Source organism: Mucor velutinosus (genome assembly GCF_035048745.1).
Source record: "Mucor velutinosus strain NIH1002 chromosome Unknown tig00001544, whole genome shotgun sequence".
NCBI classification, from domain to species: domain Eukaryota; kingdom Fungi; phylum Mucoromycota; class Mucoromycetes; order Mucorales; family Mucoraceae; genus Mucor; species Mucor velutinosus.
The window spans coordinates 10,001-31,028 of NW_027041908.1; the positions used below are offsets into that span (position 1 = coordinate 10,001).

General features: G+C 40.3%; 7 protein-coding genes across 7 annotated transcripts; 4 read left to right on the top strand and 3 right to left on the bottom strand.

The window, feature by feature from the left end:
- Positions 1-6,672: 6,672 nt before the first annotated feature.
- ATC70_005314 (Peptidase M20 domain-containing protein 2) lies at positions 6,673-6,942 on the top strand (the record flags this gene model as incomplete). Its single annotated transcript, XM_064824609.1, has 1 exon — positions 6,673-6,942. The coding sequence occupies one exon, from the start codon at positions 6,673-6,675 to the stop codon at positions 6,940-6,942; it is 270 nt and encodes an 89-aa protein (XP_064679986.1).
- Positions 6,943-10,137: 3,195 nt separating this feature from the next.
- Positions 10,138-11,315, top strand: ATC70_005315 (uncharacterized protein; the record flags this gene model as incomplete). The annotated part of the gene is made up of 7 exons (XM_064824610.1): positions 10,138-10,264; positions 10,319-10,353; positions 10,423-10,492; positions 10,547-10,568; positions 10,629-10,809; positions 10,871-11,191; positions 11,241-11,315. 7 exons carry the CDS (start codon positions 10,138-10,140, stop codon positions 11,313-11,315), a joined length of 831 nt encoding a protein of 276 aa, XP_064679987.1.
- A 36-nt stretch (positions 11,316-11,351) lies between these two features.
- Positions 11,352-12,572, bottom strand: ATC70_005316 (uncharacterized protein; the record flags this gene model as incomplete). The annotated part of the gene is made up of 1 exon (XM_064824611.1): positions 11,352-12,572. One exon carries the CDS (start codon positions 12,570-12,572, stop codon positions 11,352-11,354), a length of 1,221 nt encoding a protein of 406 aa, XP_064679988.1.
- Positions 12,573-13,124: 552 nt separating this feature from the next.
- Positions 13,125-14,538, bottom strand: ATC70_005317 (uncharacterized protein; the record flags this gene model as incomplete). Its single annotated transcript, XM_064824612.1, has 3 exons — positions 13,125-13,934; positions 14,036-14,253; positions 14,325-14,538. 3 exons carry the CDS (start codon positions 14,536-14,538, stop codon positions 13,125-13,127), a joined length of 1,242 nt encoding a protein of 413 aa, XP_064679989.1.
- A 740-nt stretch (positions 14,539-15,278) lies between these two features.
- On the top strand, positions 15,279-17,867 carry rpl8_2 (60S ribosomal protein L8; the record flags this gene model as incomplete). Its single annotated transcript, XM_064824613.1, has 3 exons — positions 15,279-16,311; positions 16,382-16,798; positions 16,858-17,867. 3 exons carry the CDS (start codon positions 15,279-15,281, stop codon positions 17,865-17,867), a joined length of 2,460 nt encoding a protein of 819 aa, XP_064679990.1.
- Positions 17,868-17,973: 106 nt separating this feature from the next.
- Positions 17,974-19,693, bottom strand: RPL20B_1 (60S ribosomal protein L20B; the record flags this gene model as incomplete). Its single annotated transcript, XM_064824614.1, has 2 exons — positions 17,974-18,068; positions 18,127-19,693. 2 exons carry the CDS (start codon positions 19,691-19,693, stop codon positions 17,974-17,976), a joined length of 1,662 nt encoding a protein of 553 aa, XP_064679991.1.
- Positions 19,694-20,021: 328 nt separating this feature from the next.
- On the top strand, positions 20,022-20,675 carry RIX7 (Ribosome biogenesis ATPase rix7; the record flags this gene model as incomplete). Its single annotated transcript, XM_064824615.1, has 1 exon — positions 20,022-20,675. The coding sequence occupies one exon, from the start codon at positions 20,022-20,024 to the stop codon at positions 20,673-20,675; it is 654 nt and encodes a 217-aa protein (XP_064679992.1).
- Between the last annotated feature and the right edge of the window lie 353 nt (positions 20,676-21,028).

Sequence of the window (21,028 nt, forward strand, 5' to 3'; positions counted from 1 at the left end):
CCAAAAAAAAAAGTGCAAAAACTACAGCAACCAGTATTCCCATGTGGTCCCCCACCATAGTACTGACTGGTCCAGATGTTGCTTAACTGCGGAGATCGGACGGGATCCGGTGCTTTCAACATTGTATGGCCGTAGCTTATAATTTAAAGCATTACAATGGTTAAGTGCTATACTCAAAACACCATATGATAGTGGATTTACCTGCAGTATGCCGCGTATAATATAGAAAAGATTCTTAGAAGGTGTGTCGTTCCTGCAAATAATGCCTGGAAGGTGTGTCCACCCTGCAGATGATGTCTGAGAGATTAACTTTGTTCACGTAATTCAGCAGCATTGGACCAGCAGCTTTTGCAATCATTCTTAATAAATACTGCTGTAATAGCAATGTAAGTAACGCTATATTCAAGTAATATCTAATATTAAGCATCTTCACATAGTAAATTAAATAAATATCTATCCCATAAGATTGTGTAATGGATAACAAATCAAATAAATGCATCTTATGCTACTATTTAATACAAAATAGTTTGTTTGGATACTCTTTTATTACAAAAACGAAACAGTTTTAAATGACAAATCAATAGGAAATCAACTAGTTGCAGACCTTTGTTGTTTCAATCTCTTAGCCAATCAGATTGCTTGAAAACTCCGCTGACCTAAAAAAAAAATTGCGAGGGTTTCCCCCTGTTTTGATGTGAGGCAAAATTTTAAGCGCCGCTAGGTATACCAAATCTAGCAGTGTGCGCTGTCATCAAACTTCCCCCAGGTGCTAGAGCATGCCTTACTTACATCACCTAGCTTAAAATTCTGGCGTTGAGACCCTCAATCATCACCAAAGTAAGTAGCGATAACCAAGTGGAGGCAGCCTATCCACCTTCTGGCCTCGGATAGAGTCTTGTTGAGCTTCAGGGATAGGCACATCCACACAACGTAAAAAAAGGTATGCTTCAAAGAAACATAATAATAAAAGAAAGAAAAGAACATACTACCATAGGGGTATAGTAATATGTAGGCAACAAGTAATTGTTGAACTGATCATATCACAGCCAACAAAAGAGAAAGAAAACGCAACAAAACAAACATCATGATAAAATGCATTATCATGAGAAAGGAAGCAATAATAATAACACAAACGTTCAAAGACGTTTTATATCATTGCAGCCGGAGGAAAAAAAGCTACTTACCACGTACCATAGCCAGAGATAGACTAGAAAACCAGCATGCACCAAAGATAACAGACCAAGGGATACGCAAGCACCAGGATAAGACCATCGAAGCAACCACCACAAAGCGCGTAGCAGTAGGCCAGATATAGAACCCAAACCAGAACCTTCACAAGTACAATCACTATATAATACGCGTTAGCATTGTGTTCTACGTCTATCGTGCTGTTGTCAATTATACATACTCTAGTTTTATCAATAAAGGTAGCGTTGTTTTATGAGTGGAAAGCTTGCAAAGTGCAATAAAAGAAAGGGAGGAATGCTAATAAAAAACTCCAGTCGAAAGCCGTCACCACTAATATCACTGTACAGTGTAGTGAGTATCAGAGGTGTTACCACTTTTAAGTGTACAAGCCTTGGCTATTAGACTAATTCTTGATAGGATGTTTTTTGCGGTTTTTTGGTTGTTTTTGACAAATTACCAAGTTTCTGTCGTCAAAACTGTATTTGTAGTACTTATCAAAGTATAGAGCAAAAAAAAATCCTGCCGAATGAGCTCTGATTCAAAGCTCTAGCATAATTTTATCATGAAATACCAACAATTTTGTATCTCAAAAAATTGTCATCCAGATTTTCTCCTTGCTACTGTAGGCAAATTCTGTCCAAAAATCGGTGATTTTGCACGAAGGAATTTTTGATCATATCTTGTGAAAGACGCATCATATTTAGATAAACAAAAACCATTCAATAACTCTACTCTGGATCTATTATGATATGTGTGCTTTAAATTCCAAATGCACGCCCTCTTCATGATTTTGCTCAAAATCCTGTATTTTGCGACTTTTAGGCAGAAAAATTGTCAAAAATTTCTAATGCAGCTATATTAGCCACGTAGCTTGGCAGAGAATTTTAATGCGCATCAAATAATACCACACATGTAAGTGATGCTGTATAGCTTGTGCGCAAATAAGCTTGTTTTTCATATATTTTGAAAAATCTCAAGGAAAGTATGTACTAAATTTGCGCTACTTCATCTATAGTGTTGTTTATTGCGTGAACCAAAGAGCTACCTTTCGTTTGAGGTTTTACTTGAAGGTGTAGCACCAGTTTTCGTGGATCTACAGCGCCTAATAGGCTATTCTCTGCCAATTTGTTGTCGAAAAGCAATTGCTCGAGGTCTCATTTTGTAGAGCAGAAAAAGTAGAGAAAATTTTAATTAATGGCGAAGTCAGGTTGAGTTGACAGTTATACGGGTAATAGCATCGAAACACTGTTAAAATGCACCACAAAACTTTAGCTCTCTGCCAAATGACAGTGAAGCAAGGTATGGTCAAGCGGTTTTGATTACAAGGTGCTCCAAGACCTTGTGCATTGGTTTACTATTCGCTATTACTCGTCATTAATTGTAATTGTCAAGTTGTAAACGTTTAATTTATTACCTTTCAAATTTGGCTGAACCGAGATTTGCTTCTGCTGCTAGCCACTATAATCGATGACAAAATCGCGATTTTCATATGGAATGTAACTTTTGACTTTATTTTTTTTTTTTAAAGTTGACTAAAAAATATGGAGTGTAACCCATACCTTGGATAAAAAAATATAAAAAATATGGAGTGTAACCCATACCTTGATAGATAAAAAAAAATATAAAAAATATTAATTTTTGATTAGAAAGTGTTCCTTAGAGGAACAAATTCAATGACAAAGGCTTAATCTCAGTACATCGTAGCAACAAAGGCTACTCTAGTACTTACAATACCCCGTCCATTTCATGTCGTCTGCATGCGATTTATCATTTTGATGTATTAGCATTATCATTAGCAAGTAGATCTAGCAGCATTTCCGCTACCAAACCTAGCTCACAAGTAAGGTTTTCAAGCCGAAGCTTTATTAGTACTCATCTGGTACAATCAAAACACAGTAGTATCGTTTTCTGGGGCAATTATCGATGGCATCTAAAAATGGTTGTTGCAGCCGTCTAGTTACACTCCAGGCTGTCCGCGGCGATAATATGTTTCTCAGATATTAGCATTATACTGGCATTTTTTTTAATTCTTAACAGTACTAGTTATAATCAATGAAATTATTTTATTAACCGCCTTCAAGTACTGAAATGATTAGAATGACAACTCTCAACTTTATACAGCAAGGTTACACTCTAGATGACATTTTCTCATTCGGAATAATGATGACCAAGAAGGCGTCAACTGCTGAAAGATGCTTAGTTTTTGGTAGATATAGGATCTATTTTCCAAAACAAGAAAGTTCCACTAAAAATGAAACGTTGAAACCCCTGATATTGAAGATATAGGCTTACTATTGTATATGTACATGATAAAAGTCATATTTTTAAACCTCGAGGCTTCTATCATCATAGAAACGCTTTTCAACGCAATGCAGCGGAAACCAAGTACTACTAAGAGTGATCAATGTTGCTATTTGCTTTTTATCGCAATTATTTGCTGCTGACGTACAACATAAACTGATTGGCAATCATGCGACCTTCAAAAGAGATACCATATTTGGTCTCCTAATTACCAATTATAAAAATGAGGAAAGTGCGATACACAAAGCAGTAGCCATGCGATTCCCATACAAGTCTCAAAATGTCATATGTATATTATTATCACATGCTGCTTAGTATCCTTCATGTCAGAGAATATATAATATGTCATAAGATTTCCGTTTTTTCCTATGCATGAGAACAAACATTTACTTTACAATACATCATCGATTCCTGGGGGACCAATAGAAGTAATAGCTCATTACCCTTTGAAGTATCATTGTGAAACGTACCAGATAAACAGCAACAGCAATGAGATACAAACTAATCATATTATGTTTACTTTAAAAAATCTTCTAATTAGTATGATACAAATTCACATGCTCATGATGTGGTGTGTTTCATCGATCGAGATCGTCTGCTTCCGTGTTTGGAAGTGTTTAAAGCATGTATACTCATCTAGCATCCTAAGATACAAGTACATCTTCTATTAAATTAATCAAATTCATTTTTGAAATAAAATTCAAGCCTTAATCGTGATCTGTTTGATTGTCAGTAGCATAGATCAGAGTATTCTGAGTGAAATGTATGCTTTATCACACCACGCCAAGAAATTGACACAAACGGATAAAATAGTAGTAAATTCAGTAGCAAAAATAATATGCAGAGATACGACTGATATGATGAGAGAATATCATAGATTAAAGGCCTTTTGAGTCTTTTTTTTTCAATCAGATACGTTATTGTAGATTTAAGCGACAAGATTGCGTGTAAAATATGTGAAAATTGATGAGGAGAGAATGCTGATATGGTATAAAGAAGATAGCATGGGAATGTTGCTGGGCTATCGATTATGATGGGCAAGCCGAGATATTGAAGACGCTGAACATTGGCCAGCATCCCCGAAGGGCACTAAATGTGGGCCATAGCAGTATGATAATGAAGTATACAGCAAGCCCAGATAGAAATTTCGCCGAGAAAAAAAAATTGGGCATAATCTCGCCGCAAACCGTAAACCACAGGAAAACAAAGGAAAAATAAGGAAAAAACAAATCAAGCATAATAAAAAAGGGTGAAAAAAATAGTACTTCTTAAATAATTAATTTTTCAAATTTCCTCTCGGTACTCCAAAGAAAACAGTCTTACAATATATGAGACTTTTGGCCTGCTATGCAATGTTGTAGTGTACTGCCTGTACCTCCCAGTAACTGAACTCGAAAAATACCTGTTGTAATTAAGGGGGGTTCTCAGCATCGAACCAAACTTTTCGTTTGCATTGCCTTATATTGCTGCTTCATCAGACATAAACTAAGACGCGATGTTTCATTTATAACACCACGGCGCCGCTGCTTTTACTACTCTGGTGATAAAATAGTGTAGTGAGCTCCTACAATTCTTTGAAGAAATTTTTTTTAGCTGTGACATTGACACCACAAAATGGCTGCTGTCGTATTGCAACCCACTGCATTGTCACTGTATCACTGAGGTCCGTGCTCTCAAAAGTTTAAAGAATTTTTTCGTCGTCAATCTTGTAGGGAACTAATAACCATTATCGAGAAAGATGCTTGAATCTAGATGCTCTATCAATCGCTGTCTTTATTCTTTATGATTTCGGAAATCACTTTCAATAATCCTCCTGTAGCGGTAATGTTCACTGGCTATCCAGGCGCTCGGATGCATGCATGCTCATCCACTAAAATTTGGCTCTAAGAGATGGCTCAACTCACTGGCTCAAACGACGTCTACAGCAAGATGTTATGACAAGCGGTAGAGGTTGTTACCATCAACCCTTTATTGTATTTTTATTTTCAAATGTTCTATAGAAGTTACACTCCATACCTGAGTTCGCCTAATGATAAGTAGTCAACAAAATCCGTAGTATTATTAGGCTATTTTAAACTTCGACATGCGGAATCTCCTGGTCTGGCATCTGAATTAATGAGAAGCACTACCATTTTAAAAATACATTTATGAAAAAAAATTCTACTACTAGTGACATATACATATCCACGATTTACTTTGTCTGAATAGAAGAGAAATGTCCATTTCAATGGCAGGCTGTCATGTTACCTGCTGTGGCTATGCTTATACTGTATATGCCAGTTACACTCTATAAAATAATTTATACCTGCAGTTAGTTACACTCCAGACGAAATTTTGATTTTTTCTGTAACTTCCAACCAATTAGCCTGTTTGAAAACACCCCAACCATACTTCTCTTTTCATCTAGTTGTGATTTTCAAAGAGCAACCATTAAGATTGGTGCTTTAAAAAAGGGCTACATAACCTTTCCCTACGAGGATGTCTTGAAGGTCAAGTTTCTAGTTCGTGTACATATTCTAAATATATTGCTTACGTAAGTGATACAAACAAGCATGCGTTCTAGGCTACGCTCGCTTTCTCCATGCTCAGCTTCTGTTTTGTAGCAGCATAAATGTTGATTGTTTTATCACATTATATCTATACTTGCATGACGTATGTGCACGAATGTCTGAGGGGTATCAACATCCTCAAGGTCAAGAGGTTGAGACTTATCCTGCTATATGAAACAAGCCGACCTGAGTGGTTCCTAAAGGTTATTCGACAATTGATATTGCTCACGCCTGAGCATACTGATCAGGCCGTACGCCCTTTATATATCGTCTCAATGGAGTAATCATTTGCTAGGGATTTATCGCAGGTGAGCTAGCCTGGTAGTCTGTACTTGAGAGGCCCTTTTGTTTTTTTGCTTAGGGTGCAGTTGACAGCTAATTAATTCTCATTGCCTTCCATAACTATACCAAAAAATAGATTCATCAACAAGTGGCACATGGCAAAGCAGACACATGCAACCAAAAAAAAAAAGATAAAGAATACGATGCGTGTCTGGAAATCAATCAAGCATGAATGTTGATTATACTCGGCGTAAGACAAAAGTGGTTTAAAATGTTTATATATACTGTATAAATACCACAAATCTTGCCCACATCTTCAATAAGTCGCTTTCTTTCTTCTTACTTTTCTATCATGGCAGAACACAATATCAAAAGAATTACTGAACATGTAAAGACAATTGAACAAATTATTAAGGATGGCTCCATCATTGTTCGAAATCAGCAAGACTTTCTGCAAATGCAGATTTCTGTCTTGCAAAATATTCACGACATTCTTGGAGAGATGAAACTACAACAGCAACGACAATTTCAACAATTAGCTACTACCATCAACACTACAACTATTCCTCCTCCTCCTGCTCCTGCTCCTGCTTCCAAGAAATCAAAATACGCAAAGAGATAGTTTGTGGCATTAAAAGGAATATATCAATCAATTGGGTCTTTTTTTGCCTGATTTTATTCACTCTTTACAAACAGTAAATAAATGTATCGTTTTTCGATGATTTTATCTTTTAACATTTGTTGTAATACCATGACTGAATTGTAAGAGGAACGACTACTTTACGTGCAACTCAAATGTGTGTCACCGAAACAAGCAGTACGATTATTGACACTGTGAGAGTATACACTAAAAACCGGTTTTTCGGTTTGGCTGCATCCAAATCTCTCATGAAAATGAATCATTGTTTCGCACTACATTCCAAGGTCACCAGAAAGCGCTAATAGTATTCAAATGAAACTGTTATATTATTACACTGCTGCTCATCCTGTTTAGGCTAATAAAAACTTAAAAGAAATACTGATTTCCGAATTCCAGTTCAAGGAGACTCATTTTCATGCGAAATGTTTTCATGTTACAAGTTTCAGAATTCATTACCTGTTAATTACTGCCAATTTTGTCTTGGTCGACATTTGTTTTTTTTTTGTAGGGCAATTGTATTGCTTTATTTAAAGTCCTTTTACGTACATTGGTCGACATTTGGCGCAAGTAAAACAATAAACAGTTCATTAATAGCCTGTTTAGGTGACTCGCACTTTCTCACAGTGTCAAATATGTCAAACTCCTCCCCTCCCGCCCTTTTTTTCCTTTTTCGCTTCTTCTTCACAGATAGTAGTTCTTCTTTTTGGAGCCCCTATTTTCGTTGAAAGTGCAAGTCAGCAATCCAGTCTTATGGTCAGCCCAGATTCTTTGTGTCGGTGGCTCGGGACTTTGAATTATGGTAGATAGGTCTGCTTGCCTAGGCGCTAGAGCACTGGAACATTGTAAAGTAGCTAAAAGACCCTACAGTCATTGGCGAGGAAATCAAGCTATGGATTTTCTTTCAGTGATATCTGCCCCTTTTCTGGTGAATGGTTAGTTGACCGGCCTCCCGTAGGTGATTTTGGAGGATGATACAGCGCCGTAGTAATCAGAGAAGGTACAAACTGGATAGTCTCTAAACTTGGCCTATGGACCGAATGCGACTACATGCGGTAGTGCGTTTGGGATATCCTGTATACATCTTGTATATGTACTAGAAACTTCCTAGTATATTTGGCATTGATCTATTCTTCAAGGATCTGATTAAGGATAACGTATCGGATGAACAATGACTCTTGCTGAGGCTTTGTTGGGCAAGATCGTTACTCTTCAAGGAATTGGTCAAGGGATATGTCGGATGAACGATGGCTCTAGTTGAGGCTTGTTTCTTTTGAATCGTTTGTAAGTCAAGGATCTGAATAAGGAATGATGTATCGGATGACCAATGACTCTTATTGAGACTTTGTTGGACAAGATCGTCTATTCTTCAAGGAATTGATGAACGAATCTTTTCGATATGAAATCAAAAGCTTTCGCCCCCCCCCACTTCTTACCTTGGAACGTCTATTCTTCGAGCAATTGATAGAGGGACATCCAAAATTAGAAGTTTTCTCTCAGAATCCAGAGACTTCCTAGTATATCTGACAAGTCTATTCTTCAAGCAATTGATCAAGGGAACGTCAGATGAACGATGGCTCTAGTTGAGGCTTGTTTCTTTTGAATCGTTTGTAAGTCAAGGATCTGAATAAGGAATGATGTATCGGATGACCAATGACTCTTATTGAGACTTTGTTGGACAAGATCGTCTATTCTTCAAGGAATTGATGAACGAATCTTTTCGATATGAAATCAAAAGCTTTCGCCCCCCCCCCCACTTCTTACCTTGGAACGTCTATTCTTCGAGCAATTGATAGAGGGACATCCAAAATTAGAAGTTTTCTCTCAGAATCCAGAGACTTCCTAGTATATCTGACAAGTCTATTCTTCAAGCAATTGATCAAGGGAACGTCAGATGAACGATGGCTCTAGTTGAGGCTTGCTTCTTTTGGATCATCTATTTCTCAAGGAGTTGATCAAAGGGATGTATCGAACGAACATTGACTCTTTGAGGCTTCGTTCTATTGGATCGCCTTTTTTCGATAAATTGATCAAGAAATTTGTTTCGAAATGAAACTAAAAGCTTTCATCCCAACTTCTTACCTTGGAATCGTCTATCTTTCAATCGATTGATCGAAGGACATCTAAAACTAGAAGCTTTTTCTCTCTACAAAATTTCCATCAAGAGGCGCCTTTTTCCTGAAATCTCTCTTGAGAGTTCATCAAAAAATAGCTTTGCCACATATATCAAGATTTTTCTTGACGAACTTTTGGTTAACATACCTAGTTGCTTGCATTACGTTGCTCTTTGCATACGGCGAGTTGTCATCCTGGGTCACTGTGACCTGGTTGCTCTCCATTCAATGGACTTGCGACCTCTCCGCTCAATGTGCTTGTTTAATTCTTCTTTCACGGTAACCGGCTAGAGATTAAATAGTCATGTAGGGTTAGGAGTTGTGCTATATACTCCAAGCTTCAGGGCTTGCCGATGTAGTGCCACTTTATAGCTATTGTGGTAAGCAGGCTATAGGGTCAAATTTCGAGTACAGTTGGTAGCATGTAGATGAACCTCCTCGTGGTGCTACTGGAAACGATTCCTTACTGGAACGGCTAACCATCTACACATTTATATGTATACTGTAATAGCTTTGCTATGTTTTTATCAAGCATGAAGTATTCCATAATAGATATTTTTCTTACAAATAAAATTAGGTTACGCAAACATTGTCATTTTGTCAGGTAGATCGCAACATTCGATGTTGGATTAATGAGTATTGATGAGTTATACTGGGCATTTGTACTTTTGAACATTCACATGGAGCATATGTGGCTCCTTTATATCATTATATGATTGGCGACTGTAGGTGTAGTTCCTGTCATCTGCTTGACTCGGAATTGGGGCACCATATGAAATCAGCTTCTTAATGCTGGTATATCTGATACGTGTAAACGCGCAATACGTTAATTCCTAAAGTTCACGTGAAGTGGATGTACTAGAGCTGACAATGCAAATTCAACCGTCTTGTAGTATATATCATGGCATTCATAATTGCTGTAAACACTTGTTGCCAGAATATTTCATATGATTATTTTCTGTTTGTACAACACTAATTTACCCCACTCATTTTGTCAAGTATTTGATGATAGAGCCTACAAAGTTGTATTCAATGCATTTTTCTTTTTTGATTAAACCTTGAGGAAATGAAACACTTGAATACTCTTCGCGAAAAAGGCCATGTTGAGGTTGGTCATAGTCGACAATTTGCACCCATCAAACTATATTATGAAATGCATGGAAGTGGCCCTGAGCACGTCCTTCTTGTCATGGGTAATGTTATCACTGATTGATTTGCACCTTTATACTCATACATAGTGTCAACAGGTTTGAGTACACCTTGCAGTGCTTGGGATCACCAGGTATGGTAGATGCGATACAAAGTATATGTAGCTCATCAAGTGTATTGATCTAACAAGATGTCTACATAGACAAAATATTTAGCAGAAAGTGGAGATTATACAGTCATTGTGTTTGATAACAGAGGCATGGGATTTTCAGGTACGTCATATTGTCATGTAAAGAAATCTATCATTCTCATCCATTGGCACACAGATGCACCTATTGGTCTATACTCGTATGTCATATCATATGGATAAAAAAAAGATAAACTAATCATCCCAGCATGTCCTTGCAGGACCTCTCAAATGGCAGTCGACGCACTCGAGCTACTAGACCACTTCCAATGGAGAAGTAATGTTCATCTAGTTGGCATCTCAATGGGGGGTATGATTTCATTGGAGATGGCAGATGCTGAGCCAACTCGGTTTCAATCATTGACATTAACGAGCACAACAGCCAGAAGAAACTTGCCCACAGTAAGTCCGTTGTTGGCCTTTGCCAAAGTATACGTACCATTGAATGTGTTCATTTACATAGTGGACAGCTATATCAACACTGTCTAAAATTGCACTGTTTTATCGAGACCCCAAAGATCAATTGAATGCAGCCATTGAGCTAGTGTATCCCAAAGAGTGGCTCGATCAAAAACCATTGGTACAAAAAGAATACGACACAAACAGAGAATTGGCCATCCACGGCTTCATAGGTCACATCAGACGATCTCGTCGCCAGCCACTGCATGGCAATTTAGGCCAAACAGCAGCTTGTTTGCGCCACTATGTGTCTGATGAGCGCCTCATCAATATTAAATCCAGTGGCCTTCCCATCATGATTGTCACAGGCACCTTTGATAACTTGGTTCGTCCTGAATACTCGTATCACATGAAGAAAATACTGCAAGATGCAGCACGATTTGAGCTGTTTGAAGGAAGCGGTCATGCCATTCCTGAAGAACAGCCTGACAGATACAACAGTTTATTAGTGGACCACTTCACTACGTCCAGTAGCAATAAAAGGGCTAAACTTTAGCTAATATCAATCCCTCTAATTCTGCCAACACCGCCTTGTTCTCCTCCAATGTTGTTAATCTATTTTTTTCCTCTATGCGTTGTAGTACTGCTTCAATGGAGTACACCATTTGAGGCTCAAATGCTGTATCAGGCACGCCCAATTTACCCAGCTTGTAATAAAATGCCACAGCCTTGAGTTCCTGTTCTTGCGCCAAATAAGATGCGACGATTTGCTGCATGGCATCCTTTGCCTTGTCCCATGAAATCTTGGGTGGTGCGTTCTTGATGAGATGAAATAATAGGTGCTCTGCTTGCGGGGTATTGGTGGTAGTAGCTATTGCTTTGACAGCCTTCATCCATGTGACGTATTGATGTGGATTCAACGGTTGTTGGCTGTGCAGCAGCAGCAAGAAATCATGCGCTAGTTGTGTGATGGTATTCAAATCCTTCTTGACATGTAGATACTCCAAATACTGCGTGAATAACCCAGGGCCCGGTTTAATGACATCTGCGTGCAACATCATATCACGCCATAAATATTCAATCGCATGTGTGTCTCCAGCAGCCTGATAGTATTTCAACATGATGCTGCAGTCAAAGTTGTTTCGCAGCTTCAGTAGAGAAAGATGTTGCATTTGTTCCACCAGCTGTTTCGCTGCTTGTAGATCATTCTGTTTGAGGTAAGCTTGGATAAGATAAGTGAATGTTCTTGTTGTCGGCACCATGCCACCATGTTCAAACGAATCCAAAACATGTTGAGCAGATTCCAACGAATCGCTCCATATATACGCACGAATCAGTCGATTGTACATGGTCACTGTCTTTAGATCTGCACTATTCATTTCCATCTCCAATTCATTCAGTCGCTTTATGTCTCTTTGTTTTCCTGCTGCGTCCAGATCCAATTTGAGTTGCTCAATGCGTGCAAATGAAAGCATGCCTGTCTTTGTTAATTTGGACGGCACTGGTTTTGCACTCAAGATGGCGTGTTCAATGATATTGCTGTAGGTCTGTGCGCTCTTGTTGGATTGTTCAACGAGTTTTTCACGAAATGAACTGGTGATGCCAAAGTAAAGCTTCTTTTCTTCAGCAGGGCTCAAGAATCGTCTAAACCAACCCGTTGTTTTGCTGCTAAAGGATCGTGCATCAAGCCAATGTTTGGTGCTGTTAGTGGTAGAAGCTAAGCAGACTCTTTTGGTGGTGGATGTGCGTAGGATATTTTGTGCCATCGTATGGAATAAATAAAGTATGAGAGAGAGAGTGTGTGTGTGTGTGAATGAAAAGAGTAAACACAGAGATGTGGAAAATGGGGTTTTAAAGAGGAGACATCGCCATACGGTGTGTGTGTGTGTGTGGTAGCCCAGCAGTGACGTGATGCAATGATAATGGCATTGTAGCTGTCATTTTTTGAAGGGGCTTGAACGGTTTTCTGAACTGTAGGATGATCCCAACCTTTAAGAACTCGCATTGGAGCATCTCAAGACAATCTAACTATTACTTGTATTTATGCTAGCAGTAAAGTTAGAAATATTTTCCTCACTAATGTATAAAAGCCATTTTTACTGATACCTACTTCAGCCGAGCATGAGTGGCTGTGATTGCAAAGGGGTTGAAAAAAATAGTAAATTTCGTATGGAGTGTCACTCTTTGAACTTGAATTGCCCACTCGACATGAAGCTTCTCTGTCAAATATAGTTGATGATACGATATAATTTATTTAATATTGAATAGGGTGTAATGATAGGAAAAATATGGTATAAGAAAAAAATCTAGGAGTATGATTAAACATGGCTTCCCCAGTTGGCAAGCAGACGAGGATGAGCTTGGACAAAATTGACAATGTATGGCTTTGAAAATGTCAATGGGTTGTCAAATTGGAATCCCCAAGACATGAATCCATTGGCAATCCAGTAGAAGGTAAAGTAGCCAAATGTGGCTGTCCATACGTGGCCCAAGATTTCATAGAGCACGGATTCCTTGAAGCTTTTTGGCAGTTTGGGAATGATCAACATGTGCACCAAATGCTCAAAAAAGACGCCAATGCCGTGTCCAATAAAAAAGATACACTGCTCACCTGCAAATACACGCTTGTAGATAGGCAAACCTATATTGGCAGCAATGACATATTCATGCATCAGTGCAGAGGCAACAAATACCGAGATGGAGGCCAATAGAAAGGCGACTGACTTGGCATGCTTGACACGCTTGGTGAGAGCACGTTCTACCAAGATGCGGACAGGTCTGAATGGGAATGCGAGCCATGTTGATTTGAACAATTGATGCCAGCGATGAGACCAAAGTTCATCCAGAGAGCTTGACAAGATGGGATTATTTATGAGCGAACGCCATTGCTCTGATGAGTAAGATCCGCCTTCCACAAAGATACAATAGAATAAATGAAGAATATAGCCCACACAGTTAAAAACAGCATTCAAGATAATGGTGGCAAATGCGAAAAAGACAAAGAACACAGCTGGTTTCTCTATACTCATACGATGCACTTCCTCGCCAGTAAATGAAGCAGCCCAACTTGCCACTACATCAGTGACAATTATATGACCCGTCAAATACAAGATGATGTGGTAGAATTTCTAGGTTGGGTAATGATGATACTGTTGAGTTTATCACGTATAGACCAATCTCCCTTCCTCTCTCTCTCTCTCGCTTTCCCCCCCTTTGAACTAATTCTTACCTTGTCCTTTTTATATACTTTCACTTGTCCCTTTTTCAATTCTGGCGTATCCTTTTTAGCTGGTTTAGGAAAAGTGCGTAAACAGCACCAAAAATCAATCCACAAGCTCTCCATGGTAGCATAGACTGGTCTGTCTTGCACTAATGGCCCAACCCAATACAACTCCAGAAAACGAAGAAAGAGGTTGTAAGATGATACTCCAGCAATGAGGTCGGCAACTAAATGAAGGGGTAAAATGGCTTGTTTAGCACACATGTACACACAAGGAATGTAGAACCCAACAACTTACTTTTGTTTCCGTTTGTGAATCCAAAAGGAATCATGAAAACGGCTAGTAATAGTGGGATTGATAAAATTTGCTTGAAAATACTTGGCAACCTGTCAGTTGGCACAATGACGCCTAATGCCAGTGCCAGTGTAGGGGCAGCTACTAGTGCAGGGTAGGCAAAGAATGGTAAAACGACTCGGTTTTCACCACCAAGAAATATCGAAAAATCAGACATGGTCTTCTTTGTATGTGTAAGACAGAAAGAAAAGAAGGAGATATAAATGATGAGGGGGGCAAAAAAGAAAAGAAAAGCTTATTATATACCAAACATCCGTGCGTTTTGTTATCAGTCTAGTATCGAAAAAATGGAATAAACTTTAGGTCATCTTTTTCCAGTAGTTTGAATTGGAGACGAATTGTGCGACAGTGGGTCTAATACAACATTCGATTTGGCTTTCGATAAAGCCTTTAGAATAAAATCATTGCATTTTTTTCCAAGCTTTTTAGTCATAAAGATCCCACTACAAATGGTGTATTAACACATTCCTCAAAGATTTGCTCAAAATCACATGAAAGAGCCAGAAGCGTTACACTCTAGTTTGGAGGCATCCAGAATAGCCTGTGACGCTGTCATCATCCTGATTTCAAGAGTGTGTGCAAGTCGCGTGATAATGAGGCGGTGTGCTTGAGCAATCTTGGCTGGTCTTTCTCTCCTTTGACTTTGCTATACATTGTCATGCACTTTTCAAATCATCATTACACATGCTATCCACAGTGTGTTTTCTACACTAAAACGACATCCAGCACATGAAGAACGAGCAATCCTGATCTCGCTCAAATCTTGTTGGGAAATCCCAATACAACAGATGCTCAGTTTGATGTTGTGCAAGTGCAACATGAATGTAATTTCCTTTATTAACAATAATCTTATTTCTTTCAAGAGCACCTCTTTCTCTCTTCTTTACTCTTGCTGCCATGGCAGACGTTCTATCGCCAACGCCCAGCCCACCAACAAGTCCTTCGCCAATGCCACCTCGCAGACCAAACAAGAGCAGATTGCGAACGTTATCCGCAATGGATCAAATATCAACGCATAGCTCAAACCAGTCTACCCACTCCTTGTCGCCCAGTGAAACATCGTCTATTCCTCCCAACAGCAGCAACAGTGATGCCTCTTTATTTCTCTCTGCCCCACCGCCTCCCCTCAAATCCAATTACCGTAGTCGATTCACTGAACATTTTGACAAGCAGCCAAAGAGACCGGATACTCTGAAAGCCTCTAAAAGTCTAACCACCATTGCATCGCTTCCGAAATCATCCAAATTGACTCGATCATCCTCTTCATCTTCGGGCAGCGACTTTATGTTTGATGCTCAATCTGATAAACAACGCATTCAATTGACATCCTCCACATCAACGCCGCTACAGTTACCTCATCCGCCACGAAAATACGGGAGCAATGGTTCTGTGCTCACCACCAACACGAAATCTACCAGCCAAACAACCACTACAAGCCACCATCCTGCACCCAACAACGCCAGCCTGAATCGAGCTGACTTCATCATCAGTAGACTAGAGACATGGCATCAGTGTCTAAAATCTGTCACCAGCTGGGTGGAAGAAGTAGCAAAGATCAGTCTGGTGAGTAGCCGTGGATTTTCCCAGAAAGCCTATCCACATGTGGATCAAAGTCTGCCAGACAATGTCAATGCATCGATACGCACAATACAAGCTGGATTCAGAGCACTGACGATGCAGATGGCAGCAGAACAGCAAGCGTTCAGTAAATGTCTAGAGCGAGATCACTTACCCACTCTGTTTAAACTGCGTAGACAGGTCAAGGACAGAGTGCAGCAACTGAAGAATGACCCTACATTGGTACTGGATGAATTGCTACGTCGAGCAGAAGTGACAAGAAGTAAAATGACACACCTGAACCGCTGCTGCAAGCAAGCAGACAAACTCAGTGGACAGCAAGTCGAGATGGATCCCTGGGTGGCAAATTTATGTAAGTGTTACCAAGCGTATTTATATATATTTGTACCACGCATATCTCATGTCAAAGTATCTGTTTATAGTGGTGTTGAGACAGTTGAAGCGCGAAGTAGACGAGGAAAATCGATTGAGGCTGCTTATGATACCTATCCAGAAAGAGACAGCAGATTTGGAGCAGCAAGTCATTCAGCAGATCAAGCCCACAATTAGATATTGTTACGAGGTACTATCTCCTAGTGCTTGGGATGGATCTGAGGATAAGGAAACTGCGCCTTTTGAGTTGATGATGGATCAGATCATGCCACAGCAGAGCTGGGATCAGTTTGTACAAGAGAACAAGTCGAATTTTGTCAATGAAAAGAACCCTACCAAAGACTATCTCAAGATCAACTATCCAAACAAGTTTCATCCTCTGGTTATGACATTGTTGAAGGGGAAAATGGAGAGGAAATTTGGCGTGCGAAAGCAGTTTATTGAGAGGAACTATGTGCTCAGTCAAGGTATATGATGATGTATGCAAAAGCAACATTGTAGAATAACGCCTTTGCTGTGTGTGTAGGTGGCTACCTTCATCAGTTTAGCCTGGACGATAAAGTGACCCCTGAAAAGACCATCTACATACCAAACACCACCATTGTGCCCTCCATCGATCTCAGTAAACTGCACACTGTCTTGACAGAATACGCGGGCGATACAAGCAACACATTTGAAATATGCAAGCCCTCCACCAACGTGCTTCAAAGAGACAAGATATCTGTGTTCCGTACATCAACCAGGGAGGAGCTTGTTACGTGGTGTCGTCTGTTGGTACATATCGCAAGTGGTGTCAGTCTGTCTTCCCTGGACGAGGATCTTGTGCTGAGAAACTCGTCCAGCTCATTCGATGAGTTGGAGCAGCATCCTGTTCACATGATGCGACTCAGTCATAGCCAGAACATGGACACACGAAAGATCAGCATTGGAGGCACGTCTGTCGGCGCACTGTCCTCACCAGCAAGGAGTCTACGATCTGTCAGAACAGAGGAGTCGTTCAATGAGCCGGCCGCTTACAGCAAGTCTTCCACGCCACTGCCCACTACAACCACATTCAATGTATCCACACCTATTTCTGGTGTCATTGTGGAAGAAGAGATGTATAGCACAGATGCTGAATCTTTTGTCACTGCTACGCCTCAAATGGAAGACGACGATGATAATCTCTACTATCATTCTGATGAGGAGGAAGGCGACGCAGAACAAGACGCTAGTGCCTTGATGGATTACTTTAGTCCTCAACATGGTCACCAACCATCAGAAGATGATGACGATGCTGCGAGTATTGCCTCCAATTCCACAGCAAAAGGTCATAGTGCTACAGCACACTCTCCCAACGAAGCTAATGAACGATCTCCGTCACTCCACAGCACAAGTGATGCGCAATCATCGCTGTATTTCTCTTCGGCATCAGCCCCTCCATCTCCATCTGGCTTATCGGATACTTCCTCTATTGTGTCTATTCCAGAATTTGAACTAGTGCCACAAGCTATCAACGTGCATCATCATCAACAGGGAGAAACAGAGAGCGTTTAGCATGATATACTTATTTTACATGTGATAAAAATATTTTAATACAGTGGTTGTTGGTACAGAAAAGAGGAATGAATAAATAAATTAATAGCGTTTATATGACTCTCTACTAGTAACTAAAGCTCTCACAGTGGAGATGTACATTGGATCTATGCAAGGCTACTTGATTTTTGAATGAGGCGTTAAAGCTTGTAGGACCACACACTAAACTCTGGATTAGTAAACATACGCAAACAGAAACCAGCTGCATTACTGCACTTACCAAAAGCACCCACATCACCATTCGCTGAGGCCAACACAGACTGGGCATCGAAACGACATCCATAGACGACATCAATGTCTTTTCTAGGACCTAATTGATAATGATTGGCAGTAGTGGCATCTTCCGAGTCGATCGTTTCCTTGTTGTTGGCGCTGCTCTCAGTCAAGGCCGATTCTTGGATCATGCCGTGTGTTTCACCAGCAGTGATATGGAACTTGATATGCAAGTTGGGGAACTGGTCATGCGCATGGTAGAGATAGTTGATTTGCTCCAACTCCTGGCGAAACCATCCTATCTCCAAAGGACGTCGCACACACCAGAAAAAGTAAATGTCCTTGGTTTTGTTATGGTTCAGCAGAGAGGCATGGCTGTTGTCATCCTGTTGCTCCTGTTGCATGACGAGTGTGTCAGTTAGTTCACGCAACAAGCGCATACCAAATGTGACACCCGAGCCGCCAGATGCAATGACAACAGAGGAGTAGGTGTCCAGCACACGAGCGGCTTGGATATCCTTGCTGCCAAATGGGCCACTTACAAACACGCGCATGTCTTGATCTGGCAGCGCACACTTGTACAAGGAGCGAGTAAAGTTGCCACGAGAGCAGACACACACTTCAATCGAGTTTTGATAAGCTGCATTTGACTGCTGTACACTTGTAATGGTGAATGGATGCCATTGGAATGGAGAGATGGAAGGGATGCATAGGTTAATGTACTGTCCAATGTGATGTGTCTTGATGGGACTCGCCAGTCGGATAGAGACTTTGGTGCATCCCTCAGGCAGAATCTCAAATCGAGCATGAGCCACATAGGTCTTGACAAACCAAACAGCCAGCAGATTCAGCAAGTAGCACACCAGACCAGAAAAGAAGTAGCGCATGGCATAAGGAGTGTGCACAGCGATGCAGCCAATGAAAGCAATGCCCAGTATGTGAGTTGCTACAAATGCTTCATAACAAAAGAGACGTACAGGCCATATGCTGCCCAGAATGACTACACAGAGACATCCATAACCAGCCAGGCCGTACTGCACTTTGGTCAATGCTAATTCAGCTTTGAGGAATGCGGGAAATTTAGACCACGCATAAATCATAGTAGACATGTGAACAGTAGCACATATAAACAAGGCCATGCCAAGGATGCGATGCAAAAAGTTGAGCTTGATACTAGAGATGCCTGTCAGCAACGAGATGGCTGAATTCTTGCCAGTCGACGATAGCAAAAATGGCACCATGACGAGACACAAAAAGCCTGCACGATTTGAATTGACAGCCAAGTCGACATTTAATAAAAGCAGTGGTAATACAGCAGATATCAGGGCCAAAACGACCAATAAAGCACCCAACGGAGGCGATGCACCATTTAATGCAGTGTAAGAGAATGTGTTGATTATTTTGTTTTCGAGTTTCGAGTACATGGTGGTCTTGTTGAAAATGTAAATAAACACATGTCGTACAGTAAGAAATGCAATGACAGATGCAATGATGGTAATCAAGTTTTTGGCATAGGGTTCATTGATGTTCGCAGGTGTTTCCTGCGAACTCATATCATGGCCCATCATATCCATCTTGTATATGTGTAATAGAGAATAAGGGGGGGGGGTTAAATCGCAGGAAAGAGAGTTGCTGTTGGGCTCGTATATAAAAGGGGAGAGAGACTGCTGCTATAGACACAAGCGCATTGGCCCAATCAATTCAAGCATACGAGCTAAAACCTCTCATTGTTGACTACTAGTGTTTGTTACACTATGAATTATGGCGGGGAAGCTGGGGGTCAGGGGCGGGACGAAAAGAAGAAGGGCCCCCATCTTCCATCTTGTTATAAAGCAGACAGCCTCTTTTTTTTTCATTTCCTCATTTGTTTCTTCTTTTTCTATATTACACTAATCAAGAAAAATGTCTCAACGTCTTTGCATTGCAGTTCTTGTAGTTGCGCTTGTCTCTCTTCAATCCGTGCTTGCTCATTACACTATCACCTATCCCAATTCTCGTGGGTTTGACGAAACCAAAGAACCCACTGCACCTTGTGGTGGCTTCGATACTGTTGGCACACGTACTCCATTCCCTTTGAAGGGCGGTTTTGTTGAAATCAGTTCTGGCCATACTTCCTATTCCTACGTCGTCAACTTATTGGTAGAGAACGCACCTACCACGGCTGATTTCTCCAACTCGACTGCCAATGTTCAAGTCGCCACTGGCTCTCGTTCTTACCCTCAAGCTGCTTGTTTATCTCTGGATAATTTAAGCAAGAACGCGGCAGCCAAGGCAGGTGCTAATGCTACGATTCAAGTGGTGTATAATGGTGGTGATGGCGAATTGTATCAATGTATCGATGTTACTCTTGCTGACAATGTGGGTAATTGGAACAACAGCATGTGTGTCAATGCCGATGGTTCCTCTACTGCTTCTTCTGGCTCTGGCTCTGGCTCTGCTTCTGCTTCTGGCTCTGCTGCTGCTTCTACTCAATCTCCCAGTAACGCTAATTCCCTTACCTATACTGGTGGTTTGATGTTTGCTATTGCTGCTTGTCTCGCTCTTGTCATTAATTAATTTGTTTTTCTAAAATAAACATGTAATTCTATCTATTTTCAATTTATCATCTATTTTCGTGTTTATACCCATGAACAACCGGCATTTTGAGAAGACGGCACTTTTAGAGTTTTTAGTAATATAATACGACTTCAGCGCGCGCATGAACTCTTTGTTACAAACATAGTGTTGCCCTGCAAGGTACACGATATCCTGGCACACAAAAGTAAACTTGTATTTCACGCTATTATTGCCATTTGACTGGCATTGCTCTCCTGGCTTTGAGATCTCTTCAAACGAACAATCCAAATACAAACTGTGTTTCCTAGCTTAGTAATAAAATGCGAATGCTTTTCCAGCTGCAGAATAAGATA